General features: G+C 39.4%; 1 protein-coding gene across 1 annotated transcript in view; it reads left to right on the top strand.

The window, feature by feature from the left end:
- Positions 1-17,689, top strand: part of sorl1 (sortilin-related receptor, L(DLR class) A repeats containing) — a 112,400-nt gene extending 94,711 nt beyond the window's left edge. The window contains exons 30-48 of the mRNA XM_088078498.1: positions 513-647; positions 1,329-1,481; positions 1,668-1,835; positions 3,024-3,152; positions 3,977-4,103; positions 5,117-5,286; positions 5,866-5,978; positions 7,076-7,180; positions 7,351-7,417; positions 8,471-8,553; positions 8,676-8,766; positions 9,063-9,253; positions 9,503-9,622; positions 9,809-9,973; positions 11,051-11,225; positions 12,117-12,223; positions 12,497-12,689; positions 13,121-13,333; positions 14,591-17,689. Coding sequence (XP_087934624.1) covers positions 513-647; positions 1,329-1,481; positions 1,668-1,835; positions 3,024-3,152; positions 3,977-4,103; positions 5,117-5,286; positions 5,866-5,978; positions 7,076-7,180; positions 7,351-7,417; positions 8,471-8,553; positions 8,676-8,766; positions 9,063-9,253; positions 9,503-9,622; positions 9,809-9,973; positions 11,051-11,225; positions 12,117-12,223; positions 12,497-12,689; positions 13,121-13,333; positions 14,591-14,658 — 2,573 coding nt within the window. The 3' untranslated portion in view covers positions 14,659-17,689. The remainder of the gene's footprint in view (positions 1-512; positions 648-1,328; positions 1,482-1,667; positions 1,836-3,023; positions 3,153-3,976; positions 4,104-5,116; positions 5,287-5,865; positions 5,979-7,075; positions 7,181-7,350; positions 7,418-8,470; positions 8,554-8,675; positions 8,767-9,062; positions 9,254-9,502; positions 9,623-9,808; positions 9,974-11,050; positions 11,226-12,116; positions 12,224-12,496; positions 12,690-13,120; positions 13,334-14,590) is intronic.
- Positions 17,690-18,591: the final 902 nt, after the last annotated feature.

The raw sequence follows: 18,591 nt of genomic DNA, 5'->3' as shown, positions 1-18,591 counted from the left end.
TGCAGAAATGTCTTTTGTGTTTATTATAATATTATGAAATTTTAACATTATTTTTGGGGGGATGGAGGCTTCAAATAAGACTGTGCTGTTTTTTCTTCCGTACAATGCAAACTGCTCTTTTCCTTTTGTATTTTGTGTATTTTAAATTGTGCAAAAATAAAAACCATCAACTTTAGGAATGAAAACAGTTCACAGTCTGTGAAATTTAATTGATTAATCGTTAGACTGGATTGCTGTCAAAGGATTTGCAATTTGTTTCTGTGATCTTTGAAAGAGAAAAAAAGGAAACTTTCCTTGTTTTTTTTTTCAAATAGCAATTAATCGATTGTTAATTTTGCCAATTAAGGAAAGCGCTTACGATTTACAACCCGATCAACATCAAATCCACAAGAACACCCCCGGCACTCAGTGTGGGATACACACATGGAAACAGAAACGCTGTGCGTTAGACTTTTTTGTGCAGTGATGTTGCAGCAGCAGCGTGATGCTTCCTTCTGCTCCGTGTGTTGCAGCCGCTCCCACCGAGGTCCCCGGCTGCTCCAGGTACTTCCAGTATGAGTGCAAAAATGGACGCTGCATCCCAACGTGGTGGAAGTGTGATGGAGAGAACGACTGCGGGGACTGGTCTGATGAGGCCCAGTGTACAGGTACACGCTCAGCCCTCATGTCTCTGCACGGTTCTGCTCCAGTAGAGATTATAACTAATGATTATTTTCATTGTCGTTTCATCTCTTGATCATTTTCTCAATTATGTGATTAGTAGTTTGGGCTATAAAATGTCAGAAAGTGCTGATAAATGTCGAGGAGTGTTTCCCAAAGCCCAAAGTGTGACGTCCTCAAGTGTCTTGTTTTGTCCAAAACCTGAACATATTCAGTTAATTGTCCAGGAGGAGTCAAGAAACCAGAAATATTTACTTTTTAGAAGCTGAAATCAGAGAATGTTTTGTCCTCTCTTATGTTATTTATGCTATTTTTTTATTCATTATTTTTATTATTATCATTGTTTTTAATCCGTTTATTGATGCACAGCACCTTGGTCAACTCTGTTGTTTTTAAATGTGCTTTATAAATAAATTTGGACCGAAGAAACCATCCAAACATTTACAAAAGAACAGCAGGACTACGTCAGACAGTTTAGAAATAAATGACTGGCACGTTGGGGCCCTCGTGTGGCCCCTCAGGTAGTGAAAACACATGAGGACCAAGTCAAGTGTACACAGTTCAAAGTTAAAAAACTTCTGACTTTTTTCCTCTGTGGTGTTGCATACTCATTTTTTTATGCTAAATTAAACTCCCGAGTCTTTAAACTTGAATCTCCACTCCTGCAGGTGGTGTTACTCCTCACACTGTGGCCCCGGGGCCCTCAACTTGTGCCCCCAACCGCTTCCACTGTGGCTCCGGAGCTTGCATCATCAACACGTGGGTGTGTGACGGCTACGCTGACTGTCCCGACGGCAGCGATGAGCTGGGATGTCCCACAGGTGCCACCGCTGTCCGCTCACGGCTCGAAGTTTTTTTTTTACAAAAGAAGTTTTGGTTCAGATTTTATTTGAGATTTAAATTTTTTCTTTAACCAAACTGAATATATTAAGTCGATATAGTTCAATTAAACAGAAGGGAAGACGAACCAAGAAAAAAATACAAATATTAACTTTCTCTGTGTGCAGTTAACGGCTCTGCGACAATGGCTCCAGCGCCCACCCAGGCCCCGCCCTCCCCCGCACGCTGCAGCCGCGGTCAGTTCCTGTGTCGCCGACCCCCCCACTGCATCCCCGACTGGCAGCGCTGTGACGGCCAGATCAACTGCCAGGACCGCTCCGACGAAGCCCACTGCCGTGAGTCTCTGCATGCTGTACACCTGAGATACCATCACACGCACGCACGCACGCACGCACGCACGCACGCACACACACACACACACACACACACACACACACACACACACACACACAAACAAACAAAATAACAACCAAAAAAGATTAAAATACTTTGGATTCAAATAATGACAAATAATGGAGTCGGATTCAAAAAATACACAAAATCTGTTGAAGAGGCTGAACCTGATGTTCAGGATCTTTTGAATCAGTGCCTCACTTTATCATTTTTTATAATCCACCTCTTCTCTTTTGGTGTCTGAAAAAGTTAAATTACTACAACTTTGAAAGTTGCAGTTGCTTTCAACCTGGACAGATTTAGATCCACACGTATTTCGCCAGTGATGACACAAGAGGTACATTATTGTGCATCCCCAATTTTTCTTTTACTGTAATTTTAATAAATGTAAAATCTTACTATAAATGCACAGAAAATATAATTAGGGTTCTTTTATATATATATATTCTGTATATAATTTCTATGATAAATGATATATTTTTTGGTGATTTTTAAAGAAAATTTGCATTTCAAACCTGCAGACCCACGGACTTTTTTAAAAATCAGCGGTAAGTACAAGTACGTTAAGAACTGTATGCCCCTCCGCTAAAGACAAACTAAAAAAAACTAGCCAAAAGAATTTCAGAGAAAAAAAACACATTTGAAAAATGCATTTCAAACTTTTGTATCTGCAGGTTTAGAGGTCAAATTTTTCTTTTAAAAAATCTGCTGTAAAGAAATAAAAAATGCAGCCATTTAAAGTTGTGTGTCCCTCCCCTAAAAAAAAAAAAAAAAAATCATAAATCCGTCCTCAGTGCTTAAAAATTATTGGACATGCCTCCCTTTTTACACCACAGTTCTTATCCTGTTCTGAATTATTAATTTTTAAAAATAATTTATATTTAAATAATCTGTTATACAGTAAAGAAAAAGAACCCATACGGAGTATCGATGGTCGTTTCAGAGAATGCAGAGTCTTGAAAATTTCTTTGAAGTCATGGAAAAGTCATGGAAAAGTCATGGAAAAGTACTGATAAAAGTCTGTGTGAACTCTGATTATACAAACATCAGACGTCTTAGGCCGTCTTAATTCGGCAGTATGATCCTTTTTCATGTACTCGAGTGTGAGAGCTGCGTCTGTGTGTCCGCAGCCACTCGCGGGCCGCTGTTCTGTGTCAACGGGACTCGCTGCTCTGACGGTGAAGCCTGCGTGCTGGACAGCGAGCGCTGCGACGGCTTCCTGGACTGCTCCGACCACAGCGACGAGGACGACTGCACCCGTAGGTCCCGCACACTCTCACCTGGATCGAAAACGGTTTTGTTGTACTGCATTCAGACGCCTTTCACAAGCATTTAAACTTACGAAACGTGCGAAAAATTGGTCTGATTTCTTTCAAAAGCAAAAGAAAATCAGCAATTTTGGCAAGAAATGTCCTGTAAAATGCAAGAAATTAGTAAAAGATGAAAAGAGAGAGGTAGAGAGATAATTAGAAAATTCTCAGAAAAATGAGAAAAATGTCCAAAAAACTACAGTTCTAATTATTATAAGTATATATTTAAAATTTTGAAGAGAAATGTAATATTTATATAATGTTCATTTATTTATTTATTTTTTTAAATTTTATTTATATAAATGTTTAATTAATTTAATTTTTTCCCCAGTCTATTCCTTATTTTTAATTTTTGCCCTTTTTTTCTTGCTTTTTTTTGTTTGTTGTCAGGGTTTTTTTTCAGGTAATTTTACTTGTAACTTTTTTTTTTAATTTAAGTAATTTCTTGCTAATTTTGGGTCATTTCTCATTAAATTGCTCATTTTTCTTTTAATGAAATCAGGCTAATTTGCTTAGTTTTCAAATTGTTAAACTACAGGTGAGCTTTCAGAATAAGCTTTCATAGTAATATTAATATTAATAATTAATAATAATATTAGCCTTCAAAAGAAACGTGAAGCAGTCAGCGTGTCCAATGTCATGTCTACTTCAGTACTTTAATGTACTCAGTATTTAGAAAGCGGTGCGATGCTGCCTCCTGCTGGCTGATTGTGTTTCAGGTCATGTTCTTTCAAACGTTATAACTCATGAGGACTCTCCCGTCTTTCTTCCAGTGGACACGTTGGCCTATAAAGTCCAGAACCTCCAGTGGACACCTGACTTCCTGGGTGCCATCACCCTGACCTGGTCTCGCCCCAAAAACCTTCCTCTGGACTCCTGCTACTTCCTCATATACTACAGGTGAGCATTAATAACCTTTACATTTTAATTTACAATTGATCAACTATTTAGCATTCACAGTCACATTTCCAGGCCTGGAACAGAATTATTTAAAGTCTTGGAAAGTCAGGGAATTTTGTTGTGTGTGATGAAATTGTTACAGTAATCTTCTGTGGGTGACATAATTTAACTTAACCCTTGAAACCTGGATCAGCCTCAGTTTTCTTGTGCTGCATTCAGATGTTTTCAAAGCAATTTGACTCTTTAAAAATTGAGCGGTTTTTTTTGGTTTAAAAATTTGGAAAAAGGAAGAAATGTCCCACAAATTGCAATAAATTAGCTAAATGGGATGGGAAAATAAACCAAAAAATATTTTTATAAAAGATTATGTAAAAAAAGATTATGTGTATTAGAAAATTCTAGAAAAATAAAAAATATATATTAAAGGGGGAAAAATCCCAGAAAACTATATTTTTAATTAGAGAAGAAAATTATTCAAAAAATGTAAGACAGGAGAATATTAGAAAATTACCAGAAAGAACTTTTTCCAGAAAACCATATTCACCATTTTAATAATTTTATATTTAAAATTGTTATAGAAAAATGCAATAAAATATATGAAATAAATCCTCTTTTCTATTGTAGCACACTATTTAGAGTATTATATTTCTTTATTTCATTTTTTATTTTACTTATAATTTGTTTATTTTGATCTTTTATCTATTGGTTAATTCTGCCTGCGCTGTTTACTCAGTTTTAATGAGCATTCTTATTTTAGCTCTTTAATTAATAACAAAGTCTTGATTTTCCCAAATGTGCCTGTGCATGTGTGTTTGTGTGTGTGTGTGTGTGTGTGTGTGTTGGTGTGGGGGAGTGGACAACAGCTTTTCGTTTTATTGTATGAAGGACTTTATAAAGCACTTTTCATACAAGCAAAAGTGATGGATTTTGGTAGAAAAACGTTCTCGTGTCTCGTGTCTCATGTCTCGTGTCTCGTGTCTCTTGTCTCGTGTCTCGTGTCTCTTGTCTCTCAGGCTCGTGGGCACGCAGCAGTGGACCATCATGGACACACACAGCAACAAGACGAGCTACAAGCTGACGGTGCTGAAACCCGACACCACCTACCACGTCAAGGTGCTCACGCAGTGTCTCAGCAAGCTGCACAAGAGCAACGAGATGATCACCGTCAGGACTCCGGAGGGCTGTGAGTATCAGAGCGAACGTTCACGGGACGCTCGTCTTCGGTCTCTGTGATTCATGCTCTGATAACAGATGTTAAAGATTCTGCCTTTATTTTTCTGGTGCTTATAAACTCATTATTACTTTGTACATCATGATTATTCGATGCTGGTAGAAGTTAGTTTTTCGGTCTAAGCGGCGGAATACATTTGACACAAAGCCACATAATAAACATCTGATTTATGTCCGTACTTTATACACACTGATTTCACTGTTCAATTCCTACATAAATTATGATTTATGTCGGAAAACTACATGAAGAAGAGGTTGCTGGTGCTATCGTGCTGATGTCTGTTTCATTTTCAACAGAAATCATTTTTTATTTGTTTGTATAAACTGTTTTCTGCTTTTAAAAAGGGGCGTGACAGAAAAAGTTTGAGAACCAACGCAATCGACATTTTTTCATCACAATTTTTCATTTTGGCTGATGAACGTGTGTGTGTGTGTGCGTGCATGTGTGCGTGCGTGTGTGCGTGCGTGCGTGTGTGCGTGCGTGCGTGCGTGCGTGCGTGCGTGTCTCTCTCTCTCTCTCTCTCTCTCGCAGTGCCCGACCCTCCCAGGAACCTGCAGCTGTCTTGTGATAACGGCGAGGACGGGACGGTGGAAGTGTCCTGGAGCCCTCCTGACAAAGGACACGGCCTCATCAGAGAGTACATTGTGAGTTTTCATCTGGATAATAATTATACATTTTATTTATAGACGCACTCAAAGACGCTTAACACAAACAAGAACAAGGTCAATTAAAATCAATAAAACCGTGCAGAATAAATGAAATCACAATCAGTAAAAGCACGACAGACGGGCACGACATATGCATAAATCAAACATTCACAGTCACATTTTCCAAAGTCATAGAATTATTTAAAGTCTTGGAAAGTCAGGGAATTTTGTTGTGTGTGATGAAATTGTTACAGTAATCTTCTGTGGGTGACATAATTTAACTTAACCCTTGAAACCTGGCTCAGCCTCAGTTTTCTTGTGCTGCATTCAGATGTTTTCAAAGCAATTTGACTCTTTAAAAATTGAGCAGTTTTTTTTGGTTTAAAAATGTGGAAAAGGGAAAAAATGTCCCACAAATTGCAATAAATTAGCTAAATGGGATGGGAAAATAAACCAAAAAATTTTTTTTATAAAAAATTATGTGTATTAGAAAATTCTAGAAAAATAAAAAATATATATTAAAGGGGGAAAAATCCTAGAAAACTATATTTTTAATTAGAGAAGAAAATTATTTAAAAAATTTAAGACAGGAGAATATTAGGAAATTATCTAAAGAACTTTTTCCAGAAAACCATATTCACCATTTTAATAATTTTATATTTAAAATTGTTTTAGAATAATGCAATAAAATATATGAAATAAATCCTCTTTTCTATTGTAGCACTTTTTAAAGGTCATTTTTAGATATCTTCTTCTTCTTTTACTAATTATTTTGCTAATTTTTTGGGCTATGTCTTGTTAATTGCTCCTTGCCTTGTGTCCATGTTTTTGAAAGAAATCAAACCAATTTGCTCAGTTTTCAAAGGGTTAACAGCAGATTATTTTCTATCACTGTCAAGCTTTTAGGCTCTCTATCAATCGCAGGTGGACTCAGTTGTTGTATAATAATTCCACATTTCAGTTGACAGTGATGTATTACACAGCTGTTCTGTGTGCGCGTGTGTGTGTGTGTGTGTGTGTGTGTGTGTGTGTGTGTGTGTGTGTGTGTGTGTGTGTGTGTGTGTGTGTGTGTGTGTGTGTGTGTTTGGTGCCAGGTCGAGTACAGTGAGCGAGGAGGTCTTGACTGGATGTCACAAAGATGCACCACAACCAACACTGAGGTGAAGCAGCTGCAGCCAGACACTCTGTACAGGTTCAGGGTAAGACACACACACACACACACACACACACTCACACACACACACACTCTCTATGGTTACATGGTGATAAAACGTATAAAGAAAAGCAGTTTTCCACATCAGTGATGCTGCTGATGGTGTTGATAACGATGTTATCTTGTGTAAATACTGACGTCGCCGTGATGCTGCAGGTGGCAGCAGTGACCAGTCGAGGTGTCGGCAACTGGACCGAAGAGAAATCCATCACCCCTAAGAAAGGTGAGCAGTTTCTCCAAACGCTGTTACGCGCTCGCTCTGGTCTGAAAACCCGTCTGACGCTGCCACCTACTGGAGCCTTCGGGTATCTGAGGGTGTGCTCTGCAGCCTCTCCTGTCCCGCTCAGCATAAACAGACAAACACTGAAAAAAAACCTCTGGCCACGCCCTCGTGTGAACCATCAACCGCGTTTTAAGTCACCTCCGAGCGATATCAGTGCCATGATGAAACAGAGCGCTACTCGCAGCTCGACAGTGAAATAAGATTTTTGGACACCTTAACCATTACTGTGACATTTGTTGTCATTTCTATTGTCTTTTTATAACTCTGTATTAAAGTGTGGGTTAATACACCTTTTTATTTTAGAGTTTATTCAGGCTTTTTTTTAAATATGGGTAAGTGTGCTATGCATGTAGTTAAATGTTTTTTAATGTCTGTTTTAGCTTTATTTTGAAATTGACCGGGTGCTCTTGCGTGACTTACCTGCTGTTTGTAAAGTTGCTGCTAAAATAACATTATACATATTCATTAAATAATAATGCAACATACTTATTTTATTAATTGTTTTTTTTCATTTATAATGTGAATCTGAAAAATAACTAAAGCTGTCAAATTAAGATGGTTTAAAGTGCAATATTTGTCTTTGGGATGATGTAAAGTAGAAATATAAAAAGACATAAAGTAGAAATAGTCAGGTATCATTGTAAGGTACGGTACTTATACAGAGTAAATATATTTAATTACTTTCCGCACCTGATAGTGATGAATAGACAGGGAAAAAAATGGAAGCAAACAAAATTGCCAGACGTGTAATTTCAGTATTTACAGCATCAGTTCAAAAACGAAGTCATGCTGTTTATAACGTAAATGCTGTTTTTCACTCACTGATTCATTCGAATTTCACTTATCAATGTTAATAAAACCGTGTGTCACATAAAAGGCCTTTTTTTATAGAATGAAAGAAATAGAAGTTTGAAACACACGGAGGAAGGAAATCATTTCGACTTTTAATGAAACTAAATCTTTAAATCCTTTTCTGACCTGCTGTATCTGCAGCTCTGCCTCCGCCCTCCGTCATCGCCGACAGCCTCACCGGCGACTCCATGAGCCTTTCGTTCAGCTTCAACTCGCAGTACGAGGTGAGAGCTTCCCCCGAACACGCCTCCTCTCTGTGTGTGTGTGTGTGTGTGTGTGTGTGTGTGTGTGTGTGTGTGTGTGTGTGTGTGTAAACAGGGCTGAGGGATTTCTCTGTGTCTTTCAGGTGAAACAGTACATAGTGATTCTGTCCTGGCAGTTTGACACCCACGTCAAGGAGAGCAAGAACTACACCGTCACAGAGAGGATCCTCAAAGGTACCGTCCGTCCGTCCGTCCGTCCGTCCGTCTGTCTGTCTCTTTGTGTAGGATTCTTTATCTAGTGTGTGAATCACGTATTTTAAGTCGGGTTCAGACTAGAGGAGTCTGGGACAGATTTATCCGAGTCGCCCCTTCTGAAAAATGGAGGAGAACTCGGATCAGGGATTATCTGGTTTACATTGTGTCGTAGTGGATCGGTCTTGATCTGGAGACCCCTTTTTGAGGGTCTGGTCTCGGTCATCATGTGGAAGCAGATTTTAAACCTTTGTTCGGATGCGTGCTTCTGTTTCCAGCCACAAACCTGACGGCGGGGACGGTGTACGAGGTGGCCGTGTGGGCTCACACCAGTATAGGAGACAGTCCCACCGCCCTGTCCCATCATCAGACCACCGGCACTCAGCCGGAGCGGCCCCTCCTCAAAACCCGAGCTCTCAACCAGACAGCTGTGGACTGCAGCTGGAGCGCCAGCAAACCTCCTGCTCAGGTACAACAGCTGCACATCTACACCCATCGATCCGTAAGCACCTTCAGAGCGAAGATTTGATCCATATTTCCTGACGCACAAAACAGCAGATCTCCAGAAAGGGTTAAAACGTTTGAAACTGAACATTAATGAGACTAAACGCTTTTATACATTTTATACTGAAACCAGCAAAGAAGGCAAATATGGAGAGACTTTTAGACTCAGTATGTGTGTGTGTGTGTGTGTGTGTGTGTGTGTGTGTGTGTGTAGATGTATGGTGTGTTTTTTGCCACCTCCTTCCTGGATCTGTACCGCAGCCCTCGGCAGGTCTCCACCTCCTCGCTCAGCCTGACAGTCACGGTGGACAGCGATGAACAGTATCTGTTCCTGGTGAGTCTTTTTCGACAAACTATCTCACTCCGCTTAAATAACGTAACTCCGCCAAGAGTGTCGTGAGCTATAATAAAAGGATTTAAAAAATGAAATTAAAAAGTATAATCTGTTAAAAGCTTTTAGGGTTTTGTTGGTTGAAGTAGTTTAAAGACCATGACTGTGTTTTTGTGCTCCCGCCTCCAGGTGCGCGCTGTCTCTCCCTTCCTGGGTCCTCCCTCTGACTACTCTGTGGTGAAAATGATCCCCGACGAGAGGCTGCCGCCCAGGAACCTCCACCGTGTGCGAGTAGACAAGACGCAGGCCACGCTGAAGTGGCAGCCGCCGTACGACTCGCCGAACTCAACTCTGGTACGATCCGGCCTCGTTTTAGCGTTGATAAGCATCAGGAGGGAGTGTGAGGACAACAAGCAGACTCTCTGCTTCTCTAATTACAGAGACATTATCAGTCAGGTTTATTTGGAGGAATTTCACCAATAAAAAGCAAAAAGCACATGGCCCAAAACTTTGCATAAATTATTTAAAAGTTACAAGGAAATACCTGAAAAAAAGCAAAAAAAAAAAAAAGACTGCTGAAACTAAATATATAAAAATGTTACACACACACACTCATAAACACACATATAAACAAAAATTAGTTTCATTTTAGATTTAAAATGATGTTACAGGAAGAAAATATAATGAAATATATTAAATAAAAACGTATTATGTTTATAGTATGTATTTATTTATTTATATTTTAATATATTTATACATAATTTATTATTATTTATTTATTTAATATAATATATTAATATTAATATTTAAAATAATTTTAACAGGTACAAGTTAGATTTATTAGTCATTTAAACACAGTTTAAAAAATTAAATTAGAATTAGTCCTCGATCCAGCTGCATGTTTTTTATACATCTTTACATACATCCATGTTTCATTATAAAAATCCTCCCCTCTTTTTTGAAAACCAATTTTTAGGTAATTTTCTTGTCATGTAATTTTTTTGCAATTTGTGGGGCTTTTTTTTCTTTTTTTTACCAAGTTTGTCCTTAACTTTTTCTCCATGTTTAAAAGAATTGCTCAGGTTTCAAAGGGTTAAATAGCTTATGAAAGGCATCTGAGCGCTGCACAACAAAACTAACTAAAACTGCTAATGCAGTTTTGAGTGGTTCATGTGTGATTAATGTCATGTGATTTTAAATGTTGTGTGTATTTTATTATATACTTTAATACATTGTATTCTATTATCTTTTTTTAAACTTCTGTTTCTTTGAGTACCTTGAAAAGCGCTCTATAAATAAAATATGTTATTATTATTAGTCGTAGTTTGCATCAGTTACCTGAATAACGTGTTTAACTCTGTCATTTGCTGTGATGAAATACAAAAAGACTTGTTCTAACGTCATGTGTTTTTCCTGTCCGTGCGTCTGCAGACGTATGTCATCCATGTGCGGGACGTGATCCGCAAGGACGAGCGGGACTACAAACTGACCACCAAGAACAACACGGTGGAGTACCTGCTGAAGGGCCTGGAGCCCGGAGGACGCTACAGCGTCTCTGTCCGCCTGCGTAACATGAGCAAGGAGGCCAGCTTCACTCTGAGCACAGGTGCGCCAACACGCTCTCACAGCTCGTCACATGGCGCCGCTCTGTCAGGACCTACCGCGTCTGTCCTGTTTACGCTCTGGGATGCTGGATGACGTCACGGTGGGATAACGCAGCCCGTTACCGTGTTGTCGCAGCATGCACAAAGCAGCACGGTCGTTGTTTATACAACATTTGGCAGCAAAGTCACAGCAGAAAGCACTGCAGGCTCAATTTGTGATGCATCAAAAATCCGTGTAGATGGCCGATGTACGACAGGCTGAAGATGCTCTGTAGCAAGTTTGGTGTCAATTGAGCAAAAATGTGGGAGGAGAAAGGTTTAATCCTTTGAAACCCAAGAAAACTGGCTTGATTTCTATTTAAAAAAAGGGGAGAAGGCAATGAGCTGTGAAAGAAGAAATGACTCAAAAATCTGTGAGAAATCAGTAAAAAGTACAAGAAAATTACCTGAAAATTTGTTCAAAAAAAAAAAAGGCAAGAAGAAGAAATTACCCAATATTTTGAAAAAAAAGTATAAGGAATATGCCTTAAACTTAGCAATAAATAAATAACAAAAAAATAGAGAAAAACAAAGAAAACCTATGTGCAGAGTTTGGTTTATTTTTATGCATGGGCAATAGATTTCCTCAGAATAATAATAATAATAATAATAATAATAATAATAATAATAAGTTCGAGGAAAACAAGAGGGACTGACATTTTCCTAATTATGATGATTTTGTAAAACATATTCCATGGTTCTGTATGTATTTGTTGTTGTGGTGCAGTCTTATGTCTTTCTGTTTCAAAAGATCAATCTCCAGCCATGAGGAGTATAACATCACTGTCTATAATCTCTGCATGTCTTCATTTAAAAAATGCATTGCTTAAAGAAACACCCTCCCTCTGCTGCAGTGCCTCTTCCGGCTCCTGAAGCCCTGAAGATTTTGACAGAGAAAGACCACGTGTTCCTGTTCTGGAAGAGTCTGGCTGTCAGAGAAAAGGGCTTCAATGAGAGCAGGGTGAGACACACGTGACTACGAGCTTGAGTTTTCCACAGTTTAACTTTGTCTCGTGTTTGAAAACCCTCTTTTCCATAATCTGACTTTGCGTGCAGGGTCGGACTGTGTATCAGACTGTGTGTTGTTGGGTATAAGACTCGTGTTTTATTGTAGAGCGCTAAAGAGAAATCGAGCGAATATAATCCAATTATAGTCCATAAGAGGTAATTTGTAAACCTTTTCAGTTCTGTGGTTTGCTGTTTTTAATATCTAATATTTATACGGTGTTTACAGGGGTATGAAGTGCATGTGTATGACAGCGTGACCAACCAGACGTCCTTCCTGGGAAACACCACAGAGACGTATTTCCGCATCAGCAGCCTGCTGTTGGGACACAACTACACTTTCTCTGTGCAGGCCCGCTGCCTGCTCAGCGGTCAGCTGTGTGGGGAGCCTGCACTACTGCTCTATAACCAGCTGACAGCAGGTACTGGAACACACACACACACACACACACACACACACACACACACTTAATTTAACCCTTTTGAAAACATGGCTAAAAAGGTTATCAGCAACTTGGCAAGAAGTGTCCCGAAAAACTGTGACAAGAAAATGAATAGAGAGACAGACAGGAGAAAAGAATAACTTAAAATTATGTATTAAAAGTTAATTACATTTACATACATTTAGCTTTTTTTGAAGTTTTGATTTTTTGTTTTTTCTTTTCTTTCTTTGTGCGCTTTCAGATAATTTTCTTGTAACTTTTTATTAATTCCTTGCTAATTTGGGGTAATCTCTTCTTAAGTTGCTCATCAGCTGTTTCTAATTTAGTTGAAGCCAGTTTGCTCAGGTTTCAAATGACGAGTGACGGTGAACATGGACGTGCTTTTACCTGCTGCTTCTCCACCTGTCCAGGTGCCAGTGACGCCTCCCACGGTGATGGCAGCTCAGGGGACATGGCGGCGGTGGTGGTCCCGGTCCTCTTCCTGCTGCTGCTGGGAGTGTGCGGTGGCTTGGTGGCGCTCTACCTCCGACATCGCCGTCTGCAGAACAATTTTACCGCCTTCGCAAACTCCCATTACAACTCTCGCCTGGGCTCTGCCATCTTCTCCTCGGGGGATGAACTGGGTGAGACAATTAAAGCTTTTTATAGCCGTGTATATTTTTGGACCACCCAGGTGCTGACTCTGCAGAGATCGGTAGAGTTCAGTATGTGGGAAGCCTGCTGGGGATAATGTTGTTGTCACTGCATTGGTAACTCCCAGTGGCTGTCAGGGTGCTTGAAAGTGTTAATTCTGCAGTGGTGGAATGTAACTAAGTACATTTACTCAAGTACTAAAGTATGAATTCAAGGTACTTGTGCTACTTTGTAGTTCTCCACTACATTTATGACAGTATCCCTTTGTGTGTTACTGAAATTATCCTGCTTCTTAGACTAAATTGACTCTTCACAGGGTTTTCACAGTTATGGTAAATCTGGAAATATCATGGAATTTCACAACCACATTTCCCAGGCCTGGAAAAGTCATTGAATTTTTAAAAATCGTTGAAAGTTTGAAAGTACATTTACATATACAAGGAATGTGACTTGGCATTTTGGTGCAAGCAATTAACATGAATGAAGAATAAAAATAATGAATAATTAAGATAAGATAAAAAATATAGAAGCAATTTAAAATAAATGACAAAATAGAACATAAACACAAAATGTGTGTGCAAAATATGCAATGGAGGTATTTTGCAGTTTTTCAGAGTAACAGTATAAATATAATAATAATGTAATAATAGTACAATAGTGTGCAGTGTAACGAAATCCAGTCCAGTGCGTTTTATTGTAACACATACGACCTGATTTAGCTTAACAAATCAGTGCGTTTATTCATGATTTTGAGACTTTCTTTTACATACTTGTGGATTTTTTTGGTCAGGTGTTTAATAACACATCTTTAAGTGATGTGTAAAACTCATTTTAATTGTCACTTTGCCCAGACTTTAATGACACAGAATCAATACCTTTATCAGTTATTATGGCATACAGACTTAGATTACTTTTTAGCTCTGGTTGTTCAGATTTCGGGGATGTAAAGCATCTGAAGGTACTGCAGGACCTTACATCACAGTGGGAAGAATAACAATGCAGGCATAGTTAAAAGGGTTAAACATCTGCAGCAGTAAAATTCAACTCGAACAATAATGCAGCAGTAATATGTAAGAAGTTTAAAATGTTTATGTCAGCCTTATGAAATTTAGTGTCTTTCAAGCTCAGTTTTGTTCTTGATTATTGATATTTAAAAAAACATGTTGATGAGAGCAGCTTGTACTTGTACTGCAAACGTGTTCTTAAACATTCCTCTATTTCTCCTTTGTCCCTCTCTTCCTCTCAAGGTGATGATGACGAAGATGCTCCCATGATCAGCGGCTTCTCAGACGACGTTCCCATGGTCATTGCGTAGCAAGACGTCCCTCTATTGCCTATTTCTCTCTTCCCTTTTCACCTTCTCTTCTTCTGCCCCTCTATCCTTTATTCCCCATCAGTGGCGCTGTACATCGGAGTGAAGAGGAAACAGGCGGAAACGTCGCCGTCCCAAATCCGTCTAAGGGAAGTCATCCCGATTAGCAGGAAACATGAAGAAAAATGGAAAAGTGTAAAGAGAGAAAGAGATATTTTTCAAATATACAATGCACTTTTTTTGGATGCGCAATAACTTATTTTTTATAATATTAAATATATATATATATATGGGGTCAAAAAAAAGGACTGTGAGGAAGAGGTGGACACTGAAGCAAACTGTGAAGGATTTGAGTTTGTCGAGCGCGCCAGGGGAAAGAGAGACCCTATATGTAATGCAAACTCACTATCCATAGGGAGCGATTCATTGCTTAAAGCCAAAATAAGCATCCAGAGACTGGAATATAGAATGCAAAAAACACACACACATAGAAAAATAAAATACAGATATATAGACAAATGCTGTATACAAAATGTACAAATAGAAAATGTCAGAGCAGTAATGGTTACATATTTTGGTGATAGTACAGTTTGTACTATAGCAGTATATGTATCATTGGTGCCCCGTGCGAGGCGGTCGAAGTGTAAACTGTGGATTATGTTTCATCATTTACAGAGTCTGAATTGTTTGTCTGTTTAAATCATCACCAGCTTGAAACTGATTATTATCGTAAACGCGTTAAGTCTTTTGACGATCAGCGCAGCCAAACAGCTCAGTGATTTGATACCGGCACCGTGTAGTGTCCTCATAGATACACCTTTATTTTCCACCACCAGCACACTGTTGTACGTCTGTATGTGAAGGCAACACACGAACCATGATAAGAGAATTTCGTCGACATCATCCCGTTGAGACCTATTTGTAAATATTGGCTTTTAATATGTCCTCTCCTCGTGATGCTGCACCATATCATTCTGTAAATTGTTCGTTTTTTTTAGCCATTCAGGACCACAAATTATTGTCCCCAGCGTTTTGCCATAGCCGTAGTCGTAGAGGAAGTGAGTTCTCAGGGAACTGTGTCAGAGCGGACACCAGCGCAGCACCACCATCACCACCATGGCTTAGGCAGCACTGTCCATCTACTGCTGAATAGGCACAGACAGCTTTAGAAGGTACTGGATCAGCTGTGGGTGGAATGACTGGCACACGCAGATTATTGTTAGTTGTGATGAAGAATCAGGTTCAGGTTTACCATCTACTTTAGAAAAAATATTGAAAGGATCGATTCAAACTAAATCACAAAAGAAAAACATGTTTTCTCTCACCTGTAGTGGTATCTAGCAATGCAGACAGATTTGAGTAGGTTTTTTCTAGATATGTATTTGCAATTTCAACATTTCAACAGCTCAAAGATATTCTGTTTACAACCAGAAAAAGCAGTGATCACTGTAAAAAAAAATTGTTGTTAAATTACTTAAATGATTAAACAAAATAAAATCTAAAATCTAATTTATTTGCAGTCACTCAACTAATTGAATATTTTTCCAGTATGAGCAAATTAACTTTGCCTGTATGAGCCAGTCCACTGACGCGCTGGCATTAAAATTGACTGATTTTGTCCCAAAAATTACCCCTTGTTTCCCCGTTTCTGGAAAAATGTGTTTCTGTTGAATTTTGAGAATATAATTTTTTGATGCTGTGAATGCCACCAATTAATTTTTAATGCACCAAACTTAACTGCATGGCTAGAAACTCACTGATGTGACAAAACATGTATTGTTTTGTAATTTGAACAGTCCTTTAAAGTACCAGTAAGTAGTACCGGTTGTATATACGGAATCGAACTGTTGCACGTAAATGTATTGACACACACACACACACACACACAAAAAAATTGGACTCATGGTCCTTGTTCTGCTCCAGCCCCCCATCACCTGACTCTGTACTGTAGTCCATTAACTGATATTTGTGTTTTGCCTCTCGGCTTGAGCCATTTGAACTGATGGTGTTCTGCTTTCTGTTGATCTTGTTCTTGTTTTTTTTTGTTTGTAAAGATGTCTTCATGAATGTATTTTATATCTGTACTTTTTGAGGTACTGTCCCAGCTCATTATGCTACTGTCACCACCTGTGAAGTGAATGCATACACTCTGGTCTCACTGCAGTGAATTTGTAACCCATTCCACTGTGGACAACAGACTTTTTGTCGTTTGTCTGTAGACTGGCTTCTGCAGGCCCATCACAGCCCACGCCCAGTTCACTAACCCAGAGCCACAAAGCATTTTTGTCAGGAGGAGCCCGGATATTACCTGTATCATGTTTCTGTAATCATCTCATTCTTCCCCACATCATGAAATGGTGTCTGTACTGACGTTTAAGGTTTCCTCAAGACTTAAGGCTTGATTTCGCGCAGCTCTTCGCTCTCTTCATGACGTTCTTTGTTCTGTTTTCTTGGCCTTAAAATCAGATTTTCTGGCATTAATGCTGTTTTTTTTTTATTTTTGCTCTGTGGAGTTTCTGTTTTGCCACATAATGCCTTATTAGAACACATTGGGTTTCTATGTGATGTACTGTTTGTATGATAGAACACAAGTGCACACGCATGCATACACACACACACACACACACACACACACACACACTTGAGCCGCACACAAGGCTTAAGGAGGCTGAAGTGGAAGTTACTGTTTGGGCATTTGGTTAATTTTGTCAGATCACTGCTCCTTTCTGCGTCGGCTGCTGTGAGCCAGCCACCTTGTCTCTTTTTAGTCAGGTTTTACACATGTACAAAGTATAATTATGGGTTATTATGTGACCGTTTGCTCCCCACTTGTCTTAATGTTGACTCTTGTCAAATAGTTTGCTTAAAAATGTCGTTTGGCACAGAGTTTGATCATGTTGGACTTGGCCATGTTTGAAGATGTTAATGTCTTGCTTGCTTATTTCGGGGGTTGCAAGAACAATGAGATGTTTGGAGAAACAGTGTGAGGTGTTTTAAAAACCACTTATACTGAAATAAACTTGCTGAAAATTAAGCTGACGTCTCTTTATTTTATTATACATAAGAAGGTTTTTTCGTGGCCGGGTCCCCGGGGCAGCAGGCGGAGCAGAGCATTCCAGACGTCCCTCTCCACAACGACGCTTTCCAGCTCCTCCTAAGGCACCCCAAGGCGTTTCCAGGTTAGACGAGATATGCGATGCCTCCAGCATGTTCTGGGTCTGCTTCTGCCAGTCAGACGTCCCCGCAACACCTCCAGTGGGAGGCACCCAGAGGTGAGGGTTGGGGCAAAGATGGACCCATCAGTCTTATGCAACTCCCGCATTACTGCAAACGCCACACCGCCTGTAGTATAGGTTCGCCGTACTATGCTATACGGCTATTGGGCCATTTTTTCAGCATGCTAAATTTTGACGTTTTTGGCCTTTTTGTATGCTATTACACGACTCTTCGAGCTATAAGAGGTACTTTTCAACCATTTTTTGGATATGTTGAAATTTGATGTTTTGTTCACCCTAGTTTTGACATTATATACTAATACTCTACTCTCCAAGCTAAAATATCATTTTTTTTTTACATGTCAAAATTTGACTTTTTGTTTGAACATGGTGTTCGTTATGGACAATCTGTGGCGAGCACAGAAGTCCAATAACAAAACACCACTTGGGTTCAGATTGGGGGGGCCATTTCTCCCGATCACGCCCCTCCAGGTCTCACTGTCGTTGCCAATGTGAGCGTTGAAGTCCCCCAGCAGAACGAGGGAGTCCCCAGAAGGAGCACTCTCCAGCACCCCCTCTAAGGACTCCAAAAAGGGTGGATACTCTGAACTGCTGTTTGGACCGTATGCACAAACAAAAGTCAGGATCCGTCCCCCCACCTGAAGGCGGAGGGAGGCTACCCTCTCATTCACCGGGGTAAACTCCAACATACAGGCACCGA

Source organism: Plectropomus leopardus, chromosome 6, assembly GCF_026936395.1.
Source record: "Plectropomus leopardus strain MGB_pleo_1.0 chromosome 6, ASM2693639v1, whole genome shotgun sequence".
NCBI lineage: Eukaryota > Metazoa > Chordata > Actinopteri > Perciformes > Serranidae > Plectropomus > Plectropomus leopardus.
Note: the sequence above shows the minus strand (reverse complement) of the source record. Positions and strands in the feature narration are given on the sequence as shown.